The sequence below is a fragment of the Melozone crissalis genome, unplaced genomic scaffold (assembly GCF_028551555.1).
Source record: "Melozone crissalis strain CALT ecotype California unplaced genomic scaffold, PUWL_Pcris_2 ptg000068l_1, whole genome shotgun sequence".
NCBI classification, from domain to species: domain Eukaryota; kingdom Metazoa; phylum Chordata; class Aves; order Passeriformes; family Passerellidae; genus Melozone; species Melozone crissalis.
This window is the reverse complement of record NW_026535846.1, coordinates 10,899,255-10,914,886: the sequence shown is the minus strand read 5'-3', so window position 1 is coordinate 10,914,886 and position 15,632 is coordinate 10,899,255. Positions and strand designations below refer to the sequence as shown.

General features: G+C 42.5%; 1 protein-coding gene and 1 long non-coding RNA gene across 2 annotated transcripts in view; both read right to left on the bottom strand.

The window, feature by feature from the left end:
* Window positions 1-3,159: 3,159 nt before the first annotated feature.
* VMA21 (vacuolar ATPase assembly factor VMA21) lies at window positions 3,160-8,441 on the bottom strand. The gene is given in 4 exon segments (XM_054289558.1): window positions 3,160-5,166; window positions 6,625-6,734; window positions 8,328-8,398; window positions 8,400-8,441. Coding segments are annotated over 4 exon segments (366 nt in total). The 3' UTR covers window positions 3,160-5,023.
* Window positions 8,442-12,466: 4,025 nt separating this feature from the next.
* The window catches only part of LOC128945870 (uncharacterized), a 34,852-nt gene continuing 31,686 nt past the window's right edge, over window positions 12,467-15,632 (bottom strand). Inside the window, exon 3 of the long non-coding RNA XR_008483898.1 lies at window positions 12,467-14,706. This is a non-coding gene — a long non-coding RNA (uncharacterized LOC128945870). The remainder of the gene's footprint in view (window positions 14,707-15,632) is intronic.

The window sequence follows — 15,632 nt, the reverse complement described above, 5'->3', positions numbered from 1 at the left end:
TTCCTTGCTCTTCACCCTGGGCATCCTTCCCCACAAAACTTCCCAGTCTGTATCCTTGCCTTTTGAAACAGGACCTCAATTGGCTCTGTCTCATGGTTTCAGAACTAAGACACCAGCACCTAAAAAAGCTGCTTTCTACAGGAATCCACATGCATCTTCTCCATCCTTTTTCTTACTGCCTTAGGTTCAAACAGAGCTCAAGTCCCAAGAGCTTACCTCCATTTCCTCTTTTACAACTACAGCTCAGCATTGTTACACAACACTGCTTCTCCTAACAAAGAGAATCAAGCTCTATGCCAACAGCTCAGAAATTCAGACACTGGTGTACCTTCAGATAAGAGAATGACTGTGGGGGCCCTGAATCACACAGCAATTTCTTCTTGCAAGACCCATTCAAGCACCTGAGGGCCTCCTCTTACAGGGACACAAGAAGCTCTGCTTTCTGTCACCTTCAAACAAGCAGCTTCTGTATTACTCTTAAACTGACAGTTGATTGGAGCTAATGGAACATTAGAGTGGCAGTTGCTCTTTGGTATTTTTAAAGAAATATTTACACTCCAAGGGTTTGACCATGCCCTATGAGATGACTCAGAGCCAGTAACAATGCAGGTTTGTACAAGACAAAGTAAATAAATGTGTCCCAGATCTCACATAGCAAAGCTGTCAACCGATGAACAACTTTAGTTGGAAGTTTAAAATGGAATTAGCTTACTATTTTGTATTATTTACATTCAATATTACAGACCAATGGTTATGCACAATCCCTTGAAAAACAGTGGAATAAACATTTCAAAACAAAACACTTGGTGCCTCTGCTGTCATATATCAAGCCATGCTAGCACATTCCAGCCCTCACCCCTCCTCCCCAAATCACTCCTTTGGGCTGCACCCGCCCTACATGTGCCATACCCAAAAGATGGTATTTTGGAATACCACAAAGTATGGCTCAGTTGGTTATTTAAGGGCCCTTTGCTGTCTCATCTCTCACCTTGACTGGTACAACCACAGCCCTGCCTGATGCTCTCAGTGCACCCTGTCCAGCTGCCAGGGCTGTCAGAAGCCTCAGCACATTTTGTTGAAGTACAGTAGTCACAGCAGGCAAACCCCACCAAACTTGCAGTAACATAAAACATTTTATTGTTCACCAACGCACGAGGTGAGAAGAGAATTTCTCAGTGAGCACCACACCCTCCCCTGGCCCATCAGTGATCAGGCAGCACAGCCTGCCCTCTGCCTGAGGATGAAAATAGCACAGGAGCTTGGGCCTTTGGAGGGCAGGGCTGGTTTTGTGTTTGGCTGTTTCTTGGGGTTTTGTTTTGTTTTTTTAATGTTGAATGTTATTACTAGGACCTTTCTTACAATGCAAGAAACAGGTAGGCAGTGTTTTGTTTCAAATATACTATAAAGACTGTTTCAAGTTCATATACCTTAATCAGTGATAATTCCTGTTAGCAGCATGATCACCAGCACCACCATTTGCTCTGGACACTTCTTACTCAGTGCTGGCAGTTAATAAGGAGTTTAGTCAGGCATCCCTAAGCACAAACCAAAGCTGCTCACTCACCTGCACAGTCACAGCCTGGGTACCTACCACCACAGTGTCCTGCAGGCATTTGAAAAAACAGAGATATTAAGTATAGAAGACAAAAACTAATGAAAAATCACTCATTTTCCACTTCCCAATTCACTGCTATTCACTCTTAGAAAATGTTCTGGAAAATTTCTGTTAAAATCTGTCTCGAGGTATTTGCTCACAGTGAGACACAACTGCTTGCTTTAGCTAAATTAATTGTCAACCTATGCAAACACAGGATAGACCATTGAGTGAGAGAGAACTGTGAAGTACAGAAGGACTTATGTAGACAGTTTCCCCAGTTGTCTTTTTAAGAATTGTCTCAAATCCATTCCTAGTAGTAAAATTAACAAGCTTATAGCACCACTTTAGAATACCACACTGTTAAAAAGTTTACATCACCAGTCTATAGAAAATAAAAAAATCGAACCAAGAAGAATTCTGATCTCTCCACAACTTTTATCAGTTTAAATGTGGTAGGTTGACCTTGGCTGGGCACCAAATGCCCATCAAAATCCTGGTAACACTCCCCTTTCTAGCTGGATGGGGACAGAAAATGTAACAAAAGGCTCCCGTGTTGAGAAAAGCACAGGGAAGTAATTTACTAATTACAGTCATGGGAAAAACAGACCCAGTTTGAGGAAATTAATTTATTACCCATCAAATCAGAACAGGGTGATGTTAAATAAAACCCCCTTCCCCCAGCACTTCCTTCTTCCCAGGTTCAACTTTACTCCCAAGTTCTCTACCTCCCCCACAGTGGCAGAGGGGGACAGGGAATGGGTGTTGTGGTCAGCTCTTCACACAGTTCCTGCCCTCCTTGCTCCCCAGGACAGTCCCTCACAAACTGCTGAGTGTGGGTTCCTCCCACAGGGTGCATCCTTCAGGAGCAGAGCGCTCCAGAGTGGCTCTCCACTGCTGGCAAGGAGGAGGGGACACAATGCTCCCCATGGAGCTCCCTGGGCTCCACAGGGACATCCCTTCACGGGCTGTTTTCATTGCAGCCCTTCCCTGAGGGATTGTTCCCACTCAGAAGCACAGGCAGCATCAAACCAGCACCTGGCTCTGGCTGTGCAGACTAAGACAGTGCCTCTTTTCTCACCAGGAACGTTGTGGTGGATCAAAGCATTACCTTCAAAGATCTTCCAATAGATGGATTAATGCTCAGCTCATTACCCCCAGCTGCTGAGACATTACAGTGCCTGCATGTACAGCAGAGGCCAAACTTGTCAGATTTTTGAAACTCAACAGTTATAATAATAAGGAATTATTTTCCTGTTATCTCTAGGAAATTAACTTGGTGTCTAGGGATTCTGCTACATGAAACATAAAATAGACACAGCGCTGGACCCAGCTAATAGAGCATAGCAGGTGTGCTCCCCTTGAAGTCAACATCTTAGGCTTCTGTAACATTCATTTTTTCTGCAAGTCTTTTCTAGCACCAAATAAACATCTTTATTTCGTAAGTGTAACTCTTAATTTATTCTCCACTGTGAATAAGTTATATATTTGCTTTAAGCTGTACTCTACACGTGGAATATTAAAGACATTATTCAAAAAGAGTTCAGCACATGTTGTTCACTGGATCTCGTATTGCAGGGTAGGTCTTTATTAAAAGGCAATATTTGTTCCACAAGGTACACATCAGACACTGGAGAACATGAAGCCAATTGCCCATGTACAAACTAACTTTGCACTTCAAGTACTCTGAGAAGATTCTCCAGTTTGCCAGCAGCAACCTGACAAGGGGGCTCTGGATGAGGAAAGGTAACAGAGCAGAAACAAAGAGTAAAAACTGATTTGCATTAGTGTGCCATGGTGCATATGCTTGTGCACACCTGGGACTGGGGTGGACAGGACAGGAATGAGGCTTGGGGACATAATTCTCAAGCCACTGGGCACAGATAATCAATTTTTGCCTCATTTATACCTAGGTTTTACCACAGACACATGCAGCACCAAAACCACGCCAAGCCCTGTATTAAGCAAAAAACTTCCAAGAAAGGCTAAACTAATACAATAAACTGGAGAATTCAAATTAATAGAATGACCTCAAGCACAGCAGCTTAGCAGCCATCATTAGGGTTAAGAAAATTTGCTTTGCTGGAACTTTAGGAAAAATGTTTTAGCCAGAGATTAAAAAGCTTGCTAACAACAGCACAACAGTGGAATGAAATTCATGTTATCTTACAGCACAAAAATCTCACTAAGGTTTGGCTACAGAAGTTCTACACAAAACCAAGGAAAAAAGAAAACAATCAACATATTGTACCATTTCACAGTGTACAAGTAAGTAGTTATGAAGAGAAGTCAATTTTCCATGTGGTCATTTTCTGTCCTCTGCTTCAAAAAGAACACCATTTGCAGACAACTACAGCTTGTTTTCTCTTGCTCCTTCCCCTACCAGCCATTACAGCAGCTTATAACTGCTACTGACACTGCTTTACCACAGGAAATCCAAGTGCACACTTCAGCAAATATCAAGGAGATACATACCTGTCCAAAGACCTACAAAAAATATGCTATGCCCTTTCCTTTGCATTACCAGGATAAACTAGAAAAGGAGAAAGATGAGCAATGTGTAATACCAGTCCTCCCAAAAGGAAATTAAAGATTGAATTTTACACTGCAATAAAAATGTATTTGAAAAAAAAAAAATTGTACTTCACATTAGAAAGACATCACCTGAGTTTCTAAACAATTCTGGTTTTGAAATTACTTCTAAATACAGAAATACATTAATTATGCCTATCCCACTGTGTTGGTTTGTGCTGGGATAGAGGTAGTTTTCTTCATAATAGCTACTATGGGGCTATGGTTTGAATTTGTACTGAAAACTAGCAAACTTACATGTGCAGCTTTTGTTTTACTTATTAAACTATCTTTATCTTGACCCATGAGTTTTCTCACTTTGCTTTCCTGATTCCCCCACTCATCCCATTGAGGGGTCACAGTGAGTGAGCAGCATGCTGGCTGGAGTTAAACCACAACACATATAAATCAGGAAACTATTCACAGCAAAGTGAAATTCCATCTTTTACACTGTAGCTGCATAGTAAGTAGTGTAGCTTTTTTAAACAGCAGTTTAATTCCTTGAAAATGTAATGCTTGCTTCATGCCAATATTATTTTCAGAGCAAGCCAGAAAAATACTAGGCATGGCAAAAGTAGCTACAGGAGTTTTCAAAAGAATATAATTATTCCACTTTAATTGCAAGTTAAGGCCTCCTCTGCTCAACACAGTAGAAGCTGGCTAAAGAACAACTTCCATCACCATTACAGAAGACACCAGTACACAGTCAAGATGGGCACAAATCTTATTTTAACCACAACTGAGGCACCAGCCTCCTCTTAGTGCATGTGTATTACACATTTGGAAGAATGCTTTTCCTTCAGCTCACAAAAAATCTGCTTTACAGTCTGTGGACACCAGACACGGAGGATCTTCACTTCAGTCCTGTTTGCCCTCGCGCCACTGCCGCGAGCCCTCGTTCCAGGCCACATAAACAAAGAGAGCAAGCACCACATGGACAGTGACCACAGCTACTATGGCAGCATAGAAATAGCTGTCCCTGTCAGACATCCCCAAGGAACCTGAGAAAACAAAGAAAGAACATTAGTTATGAGCTAGAAACTCTGACATGGCAAGTCACAACTCTCCCTAAAGACCAAATTTACATTTGCTCCTATATCAAAAGCCTGAGCTCAAAATGATTCACAGGAAACAAATCATTGGGACAGTTAAAGGCCTTGAAAACATTTCTGGAGGGAGCAAAGCATCACTGCAGTATTCAATATTTAAGATAAAATAACCTAGATTTGACATCACCAGCTTAGAGGTCTATAACATTCACTTTTACTGATAGTACCTTCCAGCACCAAACAAACCTCAACATCCTGTTTTCCTAAATGTAACTCTCTTTGTGGGAGGGAGGTGGGAGGAAGAAGGGGGAGAAATCTGTAATAATTTGCCACTAAAACAGGAGAAAACAGTAGAACAATTAAATTTAGAAGAGTATTACCTTCTGTATTTAGACTGTAAAACAGTAATGGCCCACCAGTTAAGATACATGAATGCATCTCATATAAAATAAGCTTTCAAATATCTAAAGACCAAACACTGAAATATTGTTTCCCTTAATTAATTTAAAAAACCCAACAAAGTCTCCCCAAAAGCAAACAAAACCTACACATTACAGCACTCCAAAACCATCACCCTGCAAAGGCAACCCTTTCAGTGCCAACAGATCTTGCCATTAACTGACACAGCAAAGTTAAAGCTCAGCTTGCTGCACCTCAAATTAAGAAAAAAAAGCTAAAAAGGATCTTGAAAGTTACTTAACTACCTTTGAGCCTTCATGTACTACATACAGCAGTACACACCAAAGGAGAATCATCTCAGAACAACTGGGTTACACACTCATAAACTGCTCATAAAGCAGCTGCTTTCTCCCTTCCTCCTCCCCACCTCTGAAGGAGAACTTTCTAGAACTGCAGGAGGTGAGTATTAAAGCCTTGCAGAATCAGGACTACAACATGGCTGATTGTTCAAACAAACAGCCATAATCTCTCTTCCTTTTTTTTTTAATTGAGAGAAAGCTCCAGAAGCAACCACATTCAATATTTGAAATTGCATATAACTTGTTTACATGCACACGTTTCAAAAAGCAAAATATAAACCTCAGAAACATTATACTGTCTCAAACACATGCTTAGTTTGCAATACCTGCAGGAAACATAACTCTGATGATTCTGATCTGCAGATTCTTCTGCACAGTAGTGTTAAACACCCTTTAGGTAAGGGGAATAATGCACTTCTATGCAATATAAATCATTGTATAATAAACAGCAAATTTTGGATTGCAGACCACAATGCAGGGGAAGATACATTGACCATTTATATAATTTTCTGTTCTAATTAAGACATTACAGGACTTTTTGTATATATATGGAAACAAATATTCAAAACAGGAAGAACAAAGATGCTATTAGAGGACTGTGCTTCTCCAGTATTTTTGTAATAATAATGTTAATTGGCAGAAACAAAATTACCTTCAAATACATAAGCCTTTGATGAAAAATATAGCCCAACAGGTAATGTAATCATTAGAGCTGTGAAGAATAGAAGTGTTCTTAAAGTTGATGTTAATGAACCCTCATTTCTGAAATAAATAAGAGAAGTTATAGACAAAAGAAAATCACAATATATACGCCTGAAACAGGACAAGAACTTGTTCCAAACAGAAGCTGATTACTTTTCAAGAACTGAGCAAGTGTATTGTTTGGAAGCAATAAAGACTGAAGTAAGCATTTGTTGGCTGCAATAAAAATGAGAGTATTCAAAACAATGTAATGATTCTGCCAGTCTAAGCTCACAAAAAAATAAAAACTAAAATGAAAAATTAAATCTTTAGACTTTTCCCTGGTACTGTTTTGCAAGCATTATAACATATGGGGGTTATGTTAATATGTTTATCAGTGCATTACTATGTAATTATTAAATATCTAATATTAGCTACACATGCACATGTCATATGACAGTATCCTGCATCAAAACTTGCCAAGTTCCTTTTTTTCTGTAAAGTAACTACAAGTCCAGGAAAATGACAAATCCTATAGGCTGGGATAGATAGGGAAGTACACTGAATGAATTTAACAGCTTACTACTCCAAGTTCCTTTTTATTAGGTCTTCTTCCTCTATTTAAAAATAATTTCTCAGCTTTTAACTAAGAAACTGGAATAAGTGTAGTTACAGTCACAACACAGACCCACTACACCAAAACTTTGCCTTCACAGACCTAAACCTGGAAGACCTTTGACAAGAGAGGGCTTATAAAATTTTATGTACTTGGTAGGGTCTTCTTGAACTTGACCTGCTAGAACAGGTGTTGTGTTTACAAAACACCACACACAGCCTGGTTCTGTGTGTTTCCACCAGTTCTCACTCACTCTGCCTGGCTGACTGCAGTATTTTATGATTAAGTAAACATGTAACCCAGGCAATACCCTTCTGACTTTCAAAGATTGCCTCGTTCAAAGACATGAGTACTTAGGGCGTTGAAACACAAATATATGTGTTTTTCTTTGAAAAAAGAATTGGAAATGGGGAAAAAATGGTTTTATCCTCTAACAGCTATGTGCAGCCATGCACAGCTTCTACACTGCAGCCAACAGCCCTGCTGGCTCCTCATGTACTGCCATACATTTAGACAGCTTTAAAAGAGAAAAACATCTGAATTCTTTTCCTTTATCAGTGTTTGCCTGAAGGACTGTCAGGGTGGAGGACAAAACCGCATTCAAAATCTCCCTGGGGAAATTAGAAACCATTCTATCAACACTTACCCACAGAAGAGTAAGATGACCTCCAGCTTATTAGCAAAGTTAAAAACTCCACTGCTGACAAATACTGTCCTTACACTGACATACTCTCATCGCTTCCCTACGCGGCAAAAACAAACATTCGTGTATAAGCTCAGCCGAGCTCGGCACGTGTCCCCACGGCCGGCAGCCGCCACGCTCGGCATTGGGGGTGGCCCGGGGTTACACAGCGTGACCCAGGCCAACCGGGGCCCTCCTCATCCTCATCTTCCTCCTCCCGCTCCGGCTCCTCCGGGCCCGAGCCCCGCTCCCTCCCGCTCCTCCCCGGGGCTGCAGCCCCAGCGAGGGCTGATGGAGCCGGGCGCGCTGCCCTCCCCGCGCCCACCGCCGCGCCCTCCCGCTCCCGAGCCCTTCTCCCGGCCGCCCCGGGACTCACGGCCTGAACTCGGCCACGGGCACGGCGCTGACGGAGCCCGGCCCGTACCGCTCCATCGCCGCCCGCCGCCGCCGCCGCCTCGGCCCGCCGGAAACACCGGCTATGGGCGCGCATGCGCGCGGAGCGCCGCCGCCGTCGCCATAGCAACCATGGGGCTGGCGCGGCCTAGCGGTGGGAGGTGAGTACTGCAGCGGGACCGAGGGATAGAGAGTGAGGGATGGAGGGACAGAGAGTGAGAGTGAGGGATAGAGGGACAGAGGGACAGAGAGTGAGGGATGGAGGGACGGAGAGACTGAGGGATGGAGGGAGAGAGGGACGGAGAGACTGAGGGATGGAGGGACAGAGGGACAGAGAGAGTGAGGGATGGAGGGACAGAGGGGTGAAGGGAAGAAGGGACAAGGAGGATGGAAGGAAGGAGGGACAAGACAGATAGAGGGATGGAGAGACTGAGGGATGGAGGGAAGGAGAAATGGAGAAACTGAGGGATGGAGGGAAGGAAGGATGAAGGGACAAGAAGGATGGAAGGATGGAGGAACAGAGGGATGGAGAGACTGAGGGATGGAGGGACAGAGGGAAGAAGGGAAGGAGAGATGGAGAAACAGAAGGATGGAGGGAATGAGGAATGAAGGGACAAGAAGGATGGAAAGATGGAGGGACCAAGGGAAGGAGAGACAGAGGGACTGAGGGGTAGAGGGACAGAGGGATGGAGTTATGGAAGGCCAGAGAGATGTGACAATGGAGGGCAGCCTGGGACCTGGACCGGAGCAGTGGCTTCAGCTGGGCTTGAGCAAAGTCATCATCACTACAGGGAAACTGCCCTGAGCAGGTCCACTGCCAGCTTGGAATAGTGGTGCCATCTGTGCTGCTTACAGGTGCTTTCCTTGAGGGATATGGAGAGTGTTTGTGTATGGCAAAACTGCTGTCAGATGTTTGGGGTGAAGGCTGAGGCTTTCCAGGAAATGGCTGTGGTCTCAGAGCCAACAAAACCTGTGGTATTGATGTTTTGATGAACTCATCAGTACGAAACACTTCAAATGAAATAACACAGGGCCAAGGCGTTCTCTGAAAGGGACACTGCAAATTGTCTCTATGTCATCCTTTTAGGAGGGGGGCTTGTTCACTTAAAGGTTTTCTGCTCTCCTGCCACTAAATTGAAATTCCTTCTCCAGCCAGAGAAAAAAAATCTGATCAAAATCTGAAAGAAACCATCCCCATCATAACTAACAGGCTCTGCAAATGAGAGTCCAAGGACTCCTGCAGAGTTCACTCTCCTCCAGCCTGATGAGCACTAAGCATTTCCAAGGTTATGCTCTGTCCAAGCTATTCATTCACATTCCTGCTGAAGCTACTCTGCTTAAATACTCACCAAAGGATGGACTTGAACCCAGCTTTCCAACAGAAGCCCAGAATGTTACAGTCTCTGCTGTGCAATCAGTCTCATTTGCAGGGGAAATAATTGTTGACACTCAATGAACTGCTTTTGCAGGAAATAAAGCCTTGCAAGCTTCCAAACAAACGCTCTGGAAGCTGTTTAATTGATGTTGCCATTTAATTGAATCTCATATACCACAGTAATTACATATTTGCCCCTTTTATGGTAAAATCATGTTGATATCTTGCCACAGCCACACCAAACCTTAACTGTGTGAGTCACTAACTCCACACGACTCCTTCCTCACCTTTTCCTGCAGGGTGCAGCCTTCCAGCATTCCTGCAGCCTCTGCCCTGCTCCTGGCTGCAGTGCCAAACAGCACATGGCATGGCACAGTGGCCTCTTCCTTCCCTCCTGAGCCACCTTGGCACCCTGCTACCCTGGAAGAGAAGAAATGTGAGATGGTTCCTTTCCTTGCTGTCAGTAAGATCAGGAAATAAGCACTTTGGTTTTGGTAGCTCCTGCTGTGATATTGCCTCTCAGAGTTTACTCAGAGTTTGAGTTTCCTTCACCTGGGCTGGAGGACACTACATGGGCACCAGCAGCTGTAGTGCAAGGCAAGGAGCAGCACTGTCTGCAGCACTGATTTTCTACACTCTGGTTACAAATCCTGAGGCCTTTTATTTTGTTTTCTCCAACATGCGTGAGAAAGAAGGTGAATTTTGTTAAAAGCACTTTTCCCCTCCTCAGCAATGAACACAGTTCAGCTGGCAGCTCCCTTGTGTTTGTTAAGATGCAGCACAGTTCAAGCTGTTCAGCACTTATGGGGTTGGGTCTGGCTCTTGGGGTCATGCTTTCACTGTAAACCAACCGATTTTATGTTCTTTTAAAACAGAAGAGCCCTCCTCATCTTAGAATCCACTGCTACCTGAGCAGCAAAGTGACAGCTTGCATGAGGGGGGCAGCAGGGGCTGGCATGGACCAGGGAGGGCCTTTGCAGCCCCTACACAGCAAGGAAGGTTTGCTGTGTGATTCAAGCTTAAAACTGCCAAAGAGTTCTTCAAAACACCCAATAAAATTTCAGCTAGCCAATCCCAACATTCAACCTAAATGTGGGAACAGGTTTTGTTTACTTATAAACAATTTAAGCAATTACAAATCATTTTAGGAAACCAATGACGTTAATTTAGAGTGTTGATTTAAGACAGAAAGTTTATTTAAGGTAGAAATTGGATTGCTGAAAAATTATGAATGTGGGTACAGAGAACATCTAATGACTAGAGGATGTTCTTTCCACTTTTGGTTTGACTTTCTTGATAGTTTCCTCAGTAGAGAAAGCAATGACATAAGAAAGTTTAATAACAGAACAACAAAACAAGGAAATATAAAAGTGGAATAAGTCTCACGTCATATAAACTTACCATAAAGATGCATATCAAGGATTAGGAAATAACAAATAATTTAGACTGAACAGTCCAAGTCATTAACTTTTAATATAAAGTTACTTCATATCTCACTACAGTGATGTTTTTATCTCCTTGAATAATAACAATTTTGCTGAATGACTTCCTGCATATTAGCTGCTTTTCTTTTGTGAGCACATAAAGGAAATACAAAACTTGGAAAAATTTTACAATTGTGAAAGAAAAAGAAGCCTTTTATTTGCATTTTTGTATTAGCTAAAAGACTTGGAGGATACAAAGTTTTGTCTGTTTGCTTCAGATTTTATACATCAGGTATTCTGAAATTTCAGGATGAACAAAGACCTTTCTTACCTTCTGGATTATAGAGCAAATATAAAACTTGTCCTTAAGCAGAAACTGAGCTGCAAGCACAAGAAGCTGCCAGCTGTGGGACTAAATATCTGCTATTCTGTGTCCTCAGCATTTGCTAGGAGATGCCTGAAGAACATTAAAAACACAGGCAGCCCCTGCTTTTCTGGGGTCTGTGTCTCAAGGGTGCACAAGAGGCAGGAAGGTGCCTGTTAAAGCAATACCATCTAGTGGCAGATGCAGAAAGAGAATCCAATCCCCCAACAGGAGCAGAGCTGGAAAGGTGAAAGTTGAAAAGATAATATTTGAAAACAAACCCACTTGCTTGAGAGTATTTTTTTTGATTACTTGTTTCCATGGTAATGTATCAAAAAGGATGATACACAAATAAATATTTATCTGTTCTGTGAACCTCTACACCCCAGAAAAGATGTTTCAAGAAAGATGAGATGATGGATTGGCTAACTCTGGAATTCTCCATGATAGTCCAGGTTGAAAGCCCAACAACCACAGAGCATGTTACACAGCTGGCCACCCATCTTCTGTGGGAATAGAACCACAGAGACATCAATGCTTGGGTTGGCAAAGAGAGCATTTATCTGGGCATTATAGGGCTGTACTCCCTGTTACTGCACAGCCCAAGATAAGTTAGAGCAAAGAGCTCAGACACCCCTATTAGCTAATGAAACTTGGAAGTATCACAGAGTAATTTTCACCTCTCTCTAATATTGCTGTCATTTTGCAATGAAAACATAGAGCTTTCATGGCTGCCTTCCATGTGCATTGTGTAACACCTGTGGCACCTTCATAAACAGAGTGGGAAAGGCTTCATTCCCACAGCTGATACAAGTCCACCAATACTTACCAATTTCAGGTGAAACTCCACATACTGAGGGAAACAGATGCTTTTTCTGTAGAGGCAAAAGTAAACAAAGTCTTACAAGTTATATGCAGTTTGACCAGTACGAGACATTCTATACCCCTGCCCAGACTACAAAGTGGGTAGCGTCAAATTTTTTTGCAGGTTTGGAGGAGTACTTTTCCAAAAACTAGTGTGTGTTAGCACAAATGCATGGAAAACATATCCCCTTCTCAGTGCTATTTGGGCTGTAGTCAGCTGCAGAAAATGCAGAAGGTTTTTGTGAGGATGGGGGTGGTGTTTATGGGGGTGGTGTTTCTGATGGCCTCATCCTCAACCAGTGATGGGTTCATTTTGTTGCCAGGTGACATTGACTTTGTCTGACAAAGGGGAGGCTTCTGGTGTCTTCACCAAAGCCTTGCCACAAACCCCAATACAGTACAGAATTATTTAAACTCCAATACAGTGGCCATTAAACAATTTAAAAACAGTCATGACAATCAGCTTTGACATTAGCAGGAATATCCAATACATGAAAGGAAAACTCACAGCCTAAAGGAGACCACAACAAAGCTCCTGAAACAGAAGAAATCTTAGTATTGGTAAGGCATGACAGGAGTTTCAGTGGGGTCTTTAACTAATGGATTCTTTACATTGCATGGCTACAATTTCTGTTTTTGAGCTCTCTAGACATGACCTCATTCCACTAGTTCATGGGCTGTTTTCATTGCATCCTTTCCCTGAGGGATTGTTTCCATCTAAGCGCAAAAACATCAAACCAGCACCTGGCTCTGGCTGTGCAGAGACTCAGGTGGTGCCTCTTTTCTCACCAAGAATGTTGTTATGGATCAAAGTATTCTCTTCAAGGATCTTCCAATGGATGGACTAAGGCTCAGCTCATTACTCTCAGCTTCTGGCTATATTTATCCTTTTGCCATAAATGCAACTGTCTTTGTGGGGCAGAAAAAGGGGGTGGGTGGACTGTGGATAATTCTCTAACTTATTTGACACCATAGCAGGATAGAAGAGTGCAATGACAAATAAATCTAGAGAAATTCTACCTGTTCATTTACTGAAAGTGTGTTCCTTGATTGCAAGTTGATCACATGGGCAAAAATGTCACATCTGACTAATTTCACACTAGATGATTAGATAAAATTTCACATTATTGTTTTAGTTGAGGCAGACCACAAACACTTTCCACCTTAGCCAAAAGGGTCACAAAAGGGAGATTGTTTTCTAGTTTACAACAGAAACTTTGTAAGAAAAAAAAAATTCAATGAAGACAGAACATTGGACTGCCCTTAGAGGAAAACCATAAAAACCTGGGGATGCTTCTACTTTTCTATACCAACACAGAAGCACTAAACTGTTCATCTAGGGTTATGTGGTGTCTTCTGCATTTATTCTATGTTTGGTATTTATTTTCCTTATCTGACTCTCTAAGGATTAGTACCTGAACCTAAATTAGAAAACCAATTAGGGTTGAGGCACAGGCATGAGCTCTACCTGCCACCCTGCCCATTCCCCCTTTTCTGGCTTGCTCCTGGAGTGGATTTGTCCTGTGGCAGCCAGGGCTCTGCAGGCTCTGAGTGGGGACAGCTGGGCAGCACCAGGCCCCAGCAGGAGACAGAGAAAAATCCCTGTTCTCTTTCTGAGCTCACAGGCACCACTGGAAACAAGAGAGTGGCTAGAGCAAATGCAACAAGGCAATAACTTGGGTCACCAGACCAGGTTTTGGGGTTGGCACATTAACCTCTAGACCAGGGAGGGTTCAGTGCACTGGGAGTAGCAGGGGAAGAGCAATCCCTCAGCCAGAGTAGCAGGGGATTGTGCAACAAACATTGAATGCATTCCTCAGCTCCACCCATACAAATAAACTGGAAAAGCTGTTGTTCCCTGGACAGATCTAAAGACACATTTTACAGAGTACAGAAACATCCATGGATTTTATGGCTTGCATACTCTCAGCTCATAAAAGGATGCTGTTCAATGCAATGGGAACTGTAATACTTTATGCCTGCTGGCTCTGGGCTGACAGCCCTTTTCCTTCAAAAGATGCCCTCAGCAGCAGAATTGTCCTCAGCAGCAGGATTGCCTTTAGCTGTTCATTGCTTGCAGGTGAGAAGAAGCACAAAGAAACTTGGGTCTCCAATAAGTTCTTCAGTAGGGCCTGGAGTGAAGCATTCCCCTTTGACTTTCAGATCAATATTTGTGGAGAATAGGAGGGAAAGAGTCCTTTGCAGAGGCAGGGTCATAGCCATGCCCATGTGGCTTTCCTTTTGTTGTAGAGGAAAATTCCTGGCAGTCAGGTTGACCAAATGGTTACATTACCAACTTCCTCAGCACTTGGGGTCAGATGAAAACAGGGTGATGCTGTTTGCAGACAGAAAGCAGGAAGTTTTGGTTTAGAAGGAAGATTGATAGATATGAACACATACATACACATGTACTTTAAACCAGCAATAAGAAAGACAGTGCTTGGGAGTAAATAATACTATAGTATAACAATTAGTGATACTACTATATGACTGCATTGTGTGGGAGGATTTAAAAACCTGTCATTTCATTGTTGAAACAGCCCTAAAAGTAAAGAATTTCTGATGAGCTTCATAACATCAGTTACATGAAAATTGCTTCCCCTTCCCACTGCTACTGAAAATCTCTATTTTATTTTCATTGCAGCTGACACAAAAAATAGTCCCTGTTCATCCTGTGTCCTGGAAAGCATTGCAGAGATCCAGCACATTGGGCCATCCACACAACAAAATTTATACTTTTATAAAATTATCAGCTTTTCCACCATCCTGTTACAAAGAAGCCATCCATCAGTATTACAGTGATGTCATTTGCATTCCCCAGTAAAATGAATGGTAATATGCTTATAGCCATACACGATACCAGCAGCTTAGTATGTAAGCCAGACTTAATTAATAGAGTACCTAATTTTTAACTGACATTGTGGCTTCAGTTTTGTTCTTTGCATTTGGCATCTTCACTAACTAATAAAATTCTCCAAGGTCAGCTAAAGTGACAAGAGTTGTTTGGATCCAGTACTCATCCAAAAGACATCTGAATCCAGCCAGAGCCTTAGTTTGGCTTTGGGGTGAATGAACACTGCTCAAAGGACACTATGAATATACAGATTTAATTTACTGAGTAGCATGCTTCATATTTTCTCCACCAAGAAGGATGGAGAGCTGCAAGTCAGGCTTTTCTCTTTGCCCAGCTTTCCCATAGGCACAAGGAGGAGAAAGTCACCAGGAGATGCTGCAGAGCGAATCAACAGAACATCCTCACTC